The sequence below is a fragment of the Apteryx rowi genome, unplaced genomic scaffold, assembly GCF_003343035.1.
Source record: "Apteryx rowi isolate R43461 unplaced genomic scaffold, aptRow1 scaffold_1277, whole genome shotgun sequence".
NCBI classification, from domain to species: domain Eukaryota; kingdom Metazoa; phylum Chordata; class Aves; order Apterygiformes; family Apterygidae; genus Apteryx; species Apteryx rowi.
The window spans coordinates 58,653-67,266 of record NW_020447505.1 but is presented as its reverse complement, the minus strand read 5'-3'; the positions used below and the strand labels follow the sequence as shown (position 1 = coordinate 67,266).

At 62.2% G+C, this 8,614-nt stretch overlaps 1 protein-coding gene across 1 annotated transcript; it reads left to right on the top strand.

Moving 5' to 3' along the window:
* The first annotated feature begins 2,011 nt into the window (after positions 1-2,011).
* Positions 2,012-6,984, top strand: RAB5B (RAB5B, member RAS oncogene family). Its single transcript, XM_026055917.1, has 5 exons — positions 2,012-2,293; positions 2,909-3,060; positions 3,308-3,430; positions 3,575-3,668; positions 4,392-6,984. Exons 1-5 carry the CDS (start codon positions 2,131-2,133, stop codon positions 4,505-4,507), a joined length of 648 nt encoding a protein of 215 aa, XP_025911702.1. The 5' UTR covers positions 2,012-2,130; the 3' UTR covers positions 4,508-6,984.
* The last annotated feature ends 1,630 nt before the right edge of the window (positions 6,985-8,614 follow it).

Below are 8,614 nucleotides of genomic sequence, written 5' to 3'. Positions count from 1 at the left end.
GCCAACATATTGAAGGGGAGGAAAAAGAAGGATATGGGGTGTGGTGGAAGCGCACTGGTCTCCCAGGTGCACCAGAGGTGTTTCCTTACATGCCAGAGGAGGTATTTTTCAGATCTCTTGCGACTTATTCACATTCTCGTAACTTTTCGTGCCTGGCCTCATCCTGGATGAAGCCGACTCCCCAGGCCAGCGGTTCCCGAAGCGAGTTGGTAGGAGCGGGGCAGCTCGGGCCGCTTCCCCCCGAATCGCGCAGAGCTGTGCCCAGGAAGCTCAGGATGCTGCTGAGGTCGTTGCTTAATCATTGCTCTCCCTGCGCGGGCCTGGAAGAGGAAGGAAGCATTCCTCCGTGCCTTCGGCAGGCTCTGCCCCGGGAAACCTGATCACGCAGCGCCTGGGTCGCTGCTAGATATCTCCGAGCTGTTATGAGTTTGTGTTTCCAGCGTGTTGCTGTATCTTTGTGGGGAGTGTGTGAGAATATTCCTCCTTTTCCTGAGTAGGTTTGGGAATGGCTGGCTTTCAGGGCCTGTTCTGTAAAAATGCTGTGGTTAGTGAGCATTTCCTGCTGGGCTTTTCTGGCCTTAACTTTGCTTACGTTTTCAAGCAGATGGGGAAGGGGAACTGGCAACAAACAACTTTCCGTCTGTTGATTCTGGTCTCTATATGATCCTTGTCCGGTCGTCTGCGTGGCCCTGTTAGCGCAGATAAATCTCTGCTCTAGCACTGCTTTGCAGCAACCTTGGGACTGGAGTGTTAAAACAGAGAATGTGGGTGGTTTAAAACAACAACAGAAAAAGTGCTTCCTCTAGGCATGCGAACTGCGGGAGCCGAAGCTCAAACTGCTTAATGACCCCTGTTACGGGTGTCTTGACCTTTTTTCGTGTCTCTTATCTGTGGTGCTGGGAGAGCCCCGTCCCAGCGTGTGCATCGCGTCCTCCGGGCTCGAGGAGCCGCGCGGTCCTGGGTGCTGCGTCTGATCCTGCTGCCTTCTCCGGGGCCGCGTGGATTTGAGGGAGCGGCCTGAGCGGACGGCGGCGATCGCCAGCACTAGCTGGCTGAGCGTGGTGGGGGGGGGGAGAGGACAACCCGGCCACGCAACGCTGCCCCGGGGCATCGCTCTCGGGCTGGTGTTGTGCACAACCGTTGCTTTTGGTGATGCCGCAGCCGGCTTCGTGCCACAGGGACAGGGCTTGGGAGGGAAACGCAGCCTGCTCCCCTCGCCCGGGTGGCTCTGTCGGACCTGTGCTAAACGTGTTGATGGGGGGGAAACATGGAGAAAAAGGACAAACGAACCGAACTGAGGAACTTTAAGGCAGAGCTGCGGAGCGTTTGGCTCCAACTCCTCCTCCTGGCAGCCGGCTGGCGGGAGAGGAACAGCCGTGGAATCTGCTCRGCTACTGCATAAACAAGAGCAGCCTCCAGGCCTTGAGCAACGTCTCATGCCTGCCTCGAGGCCAACGCTCTCGTGTTGCCCCTGCTAAGCGGAGGCAGCGCGGCCCCCCTGCCCGGGCTCCCGATCTCCGGTGGCGTAATGTGTCCCAGCCCGGGAGGGGTTTGCTGTGTCTCGGCGTGCGAGCGAGGCATCTGCTAGGACTGCTGACTCACTCCCAGCCTCGCTCGCCTACGAGGATCCAGTTTGCCTGGCTCCTAGATTAGTTCCTACCTACCAATTTGTTACCTCTTGAAGCACCGCCGGAATAAAGGCTCGGGAAGCAGAGGTGTCTGAATGTCTCGTAAGCCTCGGGAGGATGCTCGCCTCCAGCGCGCCAGGGGAGGTGGGGGATCTGTCCTCYGTGTCGCCTGCGGTGCGTGGGACACCTGCGCCTGTGAGTCACGGCTCGGGGTGGGGGGCGAAGGACCCATAACAAGGAGCGTGTTTTAGCTTAAGGCAAGACGAGCTCACCTGCTGACGCCCGGCACAACGTGTCTCAGTAGACCTGAAAGGGCCCTGGATGAACGTGGAAGCGTTGCGCTGTGCGAGTTTAGCGTGCTGACTGCTCTCTTCTCATTCCAGGACAGCTGAGCACATCAAGCGCCTCTGCTCTGTCCCGAGCCCCTGCCCCTGCRAGAGCTGGTCAGTGCCCTCACGGTTCTCTGGTTAGCGGGGTGCCCAGTGCTAGCAGGACCCAGGCCATGACCAGCAGAGGAGCCGCCAGGCCGAATGGTCAGTCCCAAGCTAGTAAAATCTGTCAGTTCAAGCTCGTGCTGCTGGGCGAGTCAGCGGTGGGGAAATCCAGCCTGGTGCTGCGCTTCGTCAAGGGCCAGTTCCACGAGTACCAGGAGAGCACCATTGGGGGTGAGTAGGCAAGAGGCACCCGGCGTGAGCGTGTGTTTAGGCGACCCGAGCGCCCTTGACTGACGCTCTTGGGCATCAGAGCTCCGGCAGCCAACCTAGTCTAAACTTTTGCCCCACCCCAGCTCTGGTTTTCTTTAACTATAGGTCAGCATCACGCTTTGACCCCTTGCTCTGCAGCCGTCTTACGTGGACTAGACGCAGGCATGTGACTGTCAGTGCTCCTCGCAAGCCAAGCCTGGGCTCTAGCCACAGCCCCCACCCCTCGGCGCTGTGGTCTCGCAGCGGCGAGCGCTGACACCTTGGTGGATGTGGCAGTAACTCATCTGCAGTCAGCACGGGAGCCCTTGCTGATCCCCTGATAAACACGCTGCTCACACAGAGCAGCAAGACTTTTTTTTTTTTTCGGCGGCTCTGAATGGTGGCCAGACTTGACACGACTAACAGACTCCTCCAGCTAGAGAGGCAGCGTGGTCCCGAGATCGGAGCGAGCCCGAGCTCGCATCCCTTCCGGGCTCGGGCTGAGCGGTGCAGGGAGGGCGTCCTGCCGCTCTGCGTGGTCCCTGCCTGCAGCAGGGGTGGCTGGCGCTGCGCTAACGCCTTGTTTCCTCCCGACAGCGGCGTTTCTTACACAGTCTGTCTGCCTGGATGACACAACAGTAAAGTTTGAGATCTGGGATACGGCTGGCCAGGAAAGATATCACAGTCTGGCCCCGATGTATTACCGGGGGGCACAAGCTGCCATTGTGGTCTACGATATCACCAACCAGGTAAAGTCCCTGCCGAAGCTCCTCCGCTGCACGCTGTGGGGCGTGTTAGTAAAACTGCTCGGAAGCAAAGGCCCATGCAGTTCAGTAGGGACTCGTGGCTCCTGCCGCGCAGCCACCGGTCATCTCCCCCAACCCATCTCCCTGCGTGGTGCGGCCGGGGTGGCTCTTGCCTGGTGGGGATCCCGCGAGGCGCCTGCCTCGCAGCACAGCGGTCGAACCAGCCTTGACTTCATCCCTCTGCTCCTAGGAAACGTTTGCACGGGCGAAGACATGGGTGAAGGAGCTGCAGAGACAAGCCAGCCCCAGCATCGTGATTGCCCTAGCAGGCAACAAGGCTGATCTGGCCAGCAAACGGATGGTGGAATACGAAGTAAGTGGTGGAGTCTGAGGCACCTCTAGGTCTTTGTGAGCTGTTCTGCCCGTCCCCGACTTGAAAGCCCCTCAGTGCTGCCGCAGCAGGTGTGCTGGGGCTCTGGCTGCGGAAGGCTCATCCGGGTGCTCTCCTCTCTTGCAGGAGGCACAGGCCTATGCAGATGACAACAGCCTATTGTTCATGGAGACGTCGGCCAAGACGGCGATGAATGTGAACGACCTCTTCTTGGCCATCGGTAAGGCTCCGCGGAGCGGCTGGCGCGTGGGGGGCGCAGCGTGGCGGTGCGGGGCCGTCTGCGGGGGGCGCAGGTCTTCTGCAGCCGCCAGCCAAGAGCTCTTTGGGCAGCTGGTGAGCTGAGGGGAGCTCGTTTCCGTCCTGCCCTCCTGTGAAGAGGGCTCCTCGCAGCCAAACAGCCACCGTGCTTGGTGCGGAGCAGGCACTGGGATGCTGCTAACGGGACTCAGCACCGAGGTGTGGAACTGATGCTCGGTTAATGCAAGAGCAGCTCAAAAAGAAGCTGCTCTTGGTTGCTGGGAGAGCACCTGGCAAGAGCATGGGCCTTGCTGGTGTGGTCAGGGTGACATCGGGGACATCAGTGTGAGCCAGCCTGGTCTGCCCGCAGCTCTCGCACCCTGTCTTGGAAGCAGGGATCTTGGCAGGTCCCTCTGCCCGCCCTGAAGCCCCAGTGCGGCTCTGCAGCACGATTGGGCCCGGAGGCAGGGAAGCGTCCTGCAGCCAGACTAGCTCTTGCGGCACCTTGGGGCCGCCGCGGTGGCCGGGCGTCAGGGGCTGCCAGCGTGGGAGGCTGGTGCTATTTCGTGCCGCCTCCGGGGCTGGTGCGAGGCCCCGGGCTCGGCGCCCGCGTCGCGGCTGAGGGAGCGTGTTCCCGCTGCGCCGAGCGGCTCTTAACTTCACCGCTGCTCTGTCCACCTGGGTCTCGCCCGTCTTCCCCCTCCAGCTAAGAAGCTGCCAAAGAGCGAGCCCCAGAGCACGAGCGGAGCGGCAGGGAGGAACAGAGGCGTGGACCTTCACGAGCAAACCCAGCAGAACAAGAGCCAGTGTTGTAGCAACTAAAGGGTGGCGTTAGCCAGATGCCAGCGTGAGAGGAAGAGCTAAGATATAACCTCCATTCCCCCCGTCCACCACACCTCACCTCCATAACGGCACACTGAGAAACCCGTCTGAACCAAAACCCTCCCGAGAGCTCCGTCTAACTGCACTTTTTAATGCTTCAAAACCACCACCAGACACCTGTTACCACCATCCTGATGACAGTGGAACTAGATCAGCCGGGGACTTAACTTCCAAAAACAAACTCTTCTTCACTTTGTATTATAGGTGCAAATAGCTACCTAATTCTGATTTCTCCCTCGATCTTTCTCCCTGTCCCACCTCCCTTTTTGCTTTGGTAAATCTGTGTTCTCGGTCTTGTAACGTCTCTCCTTCTATCCTCCCCTTAGAGCTGGGGCGAGGAGAGACTCAAGGAGGTGGCAACATCATCCTTAGAGGTTCGCTTTGTGACAAACAAGTTGGAACCAGAGACTTCCAGAAAACGTGGGGTTTTTCCGAGGGGGTCTGTCATGGATTTATTTTTATTTTTTTTTCTCCTGTTCCTTTTGTTTGGCTGTTCAGGGGGGAAAAGCTGCAGTGTCCTTAATTTCTTCCTAGGTGGCCTTTTTTTGCCGAAGGATCGGAAGTGCCTGGGAATTTTTTATGGGGGGAGGGGGGGAAGCAGGGAGACTACTGTAACCAGAAAGTCTGACCCTGAGCACTGATCGCTACGAAGCTAACACAGATAACTCGTCAGCACTGCTACACCTTTGTGAATAGAGTCGCTGCATGTTATTGCTACGAACGCGACATGAGCAATATCCCTCCAGTGATCCCGCTGCGGCCGTGCCCTGCCGGCCCCTCCGCCGCGCTGCCCGCAGCCGCCCCGCTCGCAGTAACGAACCCGTCGGTCTCTTCTCTTGCTCTTTGGTTTGTCTCTTCCCTCCTCCAGACTAGCAGCAGCTGCATGAACTGTCTCTGGTTTGCACTTTAGTCATGGAAATGTCCAGTTAAGATGCACCTTGTTTTGTTTTTGGTTTTTTTTCTCTTGGTCCTGCTCAGTCTGAGCTCTCCGGAGGCTTGGGAGCAGTGGAGGGAGAAGGAGTCGTAGTGCTGATTTTTCTGCTTTCCCTAAGGAGCTTTCTTGGCTAGAGAAGTGGTCGTGGCGCCTCCGTACGTCGGGCTGGGTAGAGGAGAGCTGGATGTGACCAGGTGGCGTCCGTCAGTTCCATGGAGAGAAGGAAAGGGTCGCACCGGAGACTGCTGCTCTCCCCACGGAGCGGCTGGTCGCGGGCGCTGGGATAAGTGGCAAAAGGCCTCCCGTTTCCCGAGCTCCCGCCGTGGGGCGTCTCGGCGGGCCGCCGTGGTGCAGGCGCGCGAGCGTCCGCGGGTCTGCGTCGGAGCAGGGCTGCGCGGCCGCAAGACTAATTGCGACCGCAAGGCTAATTGCACGTAATTCTCTAATCTAACGCGCTGCGCGTGCCGGGGCGCCCCGGGCCGACCGCGCTTCCAGCAGCGGCGGGTCTGTAGAGGGCAGCACAGTCTGGCTCTTGGGTCCCTTCTCCGCGCCCCGCGCTCGGGGCCGGATCCTGCGGCTCTCCCTGATCCGGCCGCTCCCCAGCTGGGCCGCGGGGGTCGGGGTTAGACCTGGGCACCCCCAGGAGGGGGGACCTGCTGCAGGGCTGCAGCTGCCGGGCTCTGGGGTCCCCGGGGCCGCGGGGGCAGCGCGGATCCGAGCAGGTCGCCCCGGGGGAGCCGCTCGCTGCACAAACGCCCACGGGGCACGGTCGCCCGTGGCACCGCTTGGGCCCTTCTCGCTGTTTTTGTGTGCACGAAGCTCCCCGGAGCGGGGAGGGGGCTCGTAGGCAGACCCCACCCTGCCCCRGTCCGAGAGAGTCGGTGGGGCCGGGCAGCTTCCCCGGCCGAGGATTTAGACCCCCGCGCGTCCCCCCGTGGAAGGGGGAGCCCAAAAGGGAAGGTCTCGCTTTGCTCTTGTGGCTCCGGGTTGAGGAGGCGCCTCCGGACCGCGCGGCCGGTGCCCAGAGGCTGGAGCCGCCGGGCTGAGCCGTCGCAAAGCCTCCCGGCAGCACGGGCTGGGCGTCGCGTGGGCCACGGCCGTGTGGTTGCTCCTATCGAAAGGGGACGAGCGGGTGGGAGAGCGGCCGTTGCCTTGTGCCGGCTCTCGTGGGCTCGGTCCCGCGGAGCTGCGGTGCCCCGGAGCCCCCAACCTGTGCGAGGCTCCAGCCCCCGTGTGACCTCTGCGTGCGGCCCCTCCTCTTACGTGGAGTTTTCTGGCTAAAACCCTGGACCAAATGGGGACACTGCAGCTTTTTAAAGTCTTCTCTTTTTTTTTCTTTTATTTTCCTCTGCTTAATCTCTGATCTCTTTTTTTTTTTTCTTTGAGGAAAGCTCCTACATTGCATTTAAATAACAATCATGGTAACAGAATTCAACTGCTGATTTACCAATGTATTTAATGTAAGTATATATAAAAACAAAAAAACAAAAAAAAAACAAAAAAAAGGAAGAAAAATCAGTGTATTCAGTGGAAGTGGCTGTGTTTATTTTTGATTCGGCGCTGGGAGGGGAAGCGCCTGCCCCGGCAGCCGCCTTGGCGCTGGGGGCCCTGGCTTAGCCGTGGCCGAGTGGCTCAGGGCGTCGCGGCGGTGGAGCCCTAGGCTCCTTCCCACGGGTGTCGAGGGCTGTTCCTGGGGGGGGGGGGAGCTGCCTTGCACCCCGGCACCCGCCACCCCGGCCCCACATCTCCCTGGGGGCTGCGGGTGCAGCGGCCGCGCGTGCGGCGCCGCTCTTACCCTTGCACCCTGCCGCCTTATCGGCACACAAGCGCCTGGGGGCAGGTGCTGGGCGCCGGGCCAGGCCCTGCTACCTCTGCCCCTTTGCAAAACAACTCGTGGGCCTTTAACCCTCGGCTCCTGCCCGGCCTTCCCCACCGCAGCCCCCTGCCCCAGCGGCTCCCCGAGGGTCCCCGGCCCTGCACGGGGTCCCCAGGTGTTGTCGCAGGGTGCCGTGGCGCGGGYGCGGGGCCCAGGAGAGGCTTGGCACCTTCCCCTGGCACAGAAATCCGTTCCTGGCTGCGCCCCGATAACGCTTATCGGTGGCACCCAGGTGGCAGGTGGCGTTTGGGTGGTTCCCCGGGGTGGCCGCGGGTCACAGAGGCTCCTGCTGCTCCATGGGGCTGTGGCGGGCAGGGTGTAAAGGGGGGGGGGGTAAAACCCTGCAGAGCCACCCTGGAGCAGGGGGCTGGGGGTGGCTGTGTCCCCCCCACCGGGGGGTACTGTGCAAAGGGGCTGCTGCTGCTGCTTGGTCCCTGGTGCAGTTTGGGGAGGGTGGCGGGGGGTCTGGGTGGCTGCACCCCCCTGGGGTGGGGCATGTTGCTTTGGGGCTGGTAGGACCAGTGAGATGGGGCGTATGGGGCTGGCAGTACTGGGTGCACTGGGTTGGTGTGGGGTTGGGGGTGCCGGGTGCATTGGGGTGACGTGGGGCTGGGGGTTGGTGGGCCCGGCAGTACCGGGTGCACGGTGTGTTGTAGGGCCGGGCTGTGGGTCCATCTCAGGTYGGTGGGACGGGCCATGTGGGGCAGCTGGAGGCCGGCTGGACCCTGGGTTGTGCCCCCCCCCCCGCAGCCCTACAACCTCCTGCCTCATCGCCCCGCTGGCGGGCGGCACCTTGCCCCGGCCCCGCAGTCCCGGCCGTGGGGCGGTCGGCGGGGCCCACCGCTTCCCTGGCGGCCGCTGCCCCTTTAAATCCCGGCCCTCCGCGCGCCCCCCGCCGCGGCGAGGAGGGCGTGGCCGGCGGGCTCGCTCCCCTGACGTGCCCCGCGGAGGCCACGCCCCTCGCCCCCTCTCTTAAAGGGGCAGGGCCGCGCAGGAGGTCGCGCCTCAGCAGCCGCAACGCAGGTGCGCGACGGGGCGGACAGAGACCGCGGGCGGGACCGGGGATGGGGTGGGATGGGATGAGGGGGCCAGACCGGGACGGCGGGACCGGGGCCGGTCCGCACCCCCAGGCAGGGCCCCGGTGCCCGTCGCCCCCCGGCGCCGTCGGGGCTCGCCGGTGCCGGTGCCCGTCTGAGCCGCCCTCTGCCGCGCAGGTGCCGCCGCGATGCTGCTGCTC

Bases quoted from the DNA above. Each gene is read 5' to 3' on its own strand.
- RAB5B (XM_026055917.1), top strand. From the start codon at position 2,131: ATGACCAGCAGAGGAGCCGCCAGGCCGAATGGTCAGTCCCAAGCTAGT. The intron at 2,294-2,908 runs GTGAGTAGGCAA...TCCTCCCGACAG, and splicing joins CCAGGAGAGCACCATTGGGG to CGGCGTTTCTTACACAGTCT. The intron at 3,669-4,391 runs GTAAGGCTCCGC...TTCCCCCTCCAG, and splicing joins CGACCTCTTCTTGGCCATCG to CTAAGAAGCTGCCAAAGAGC.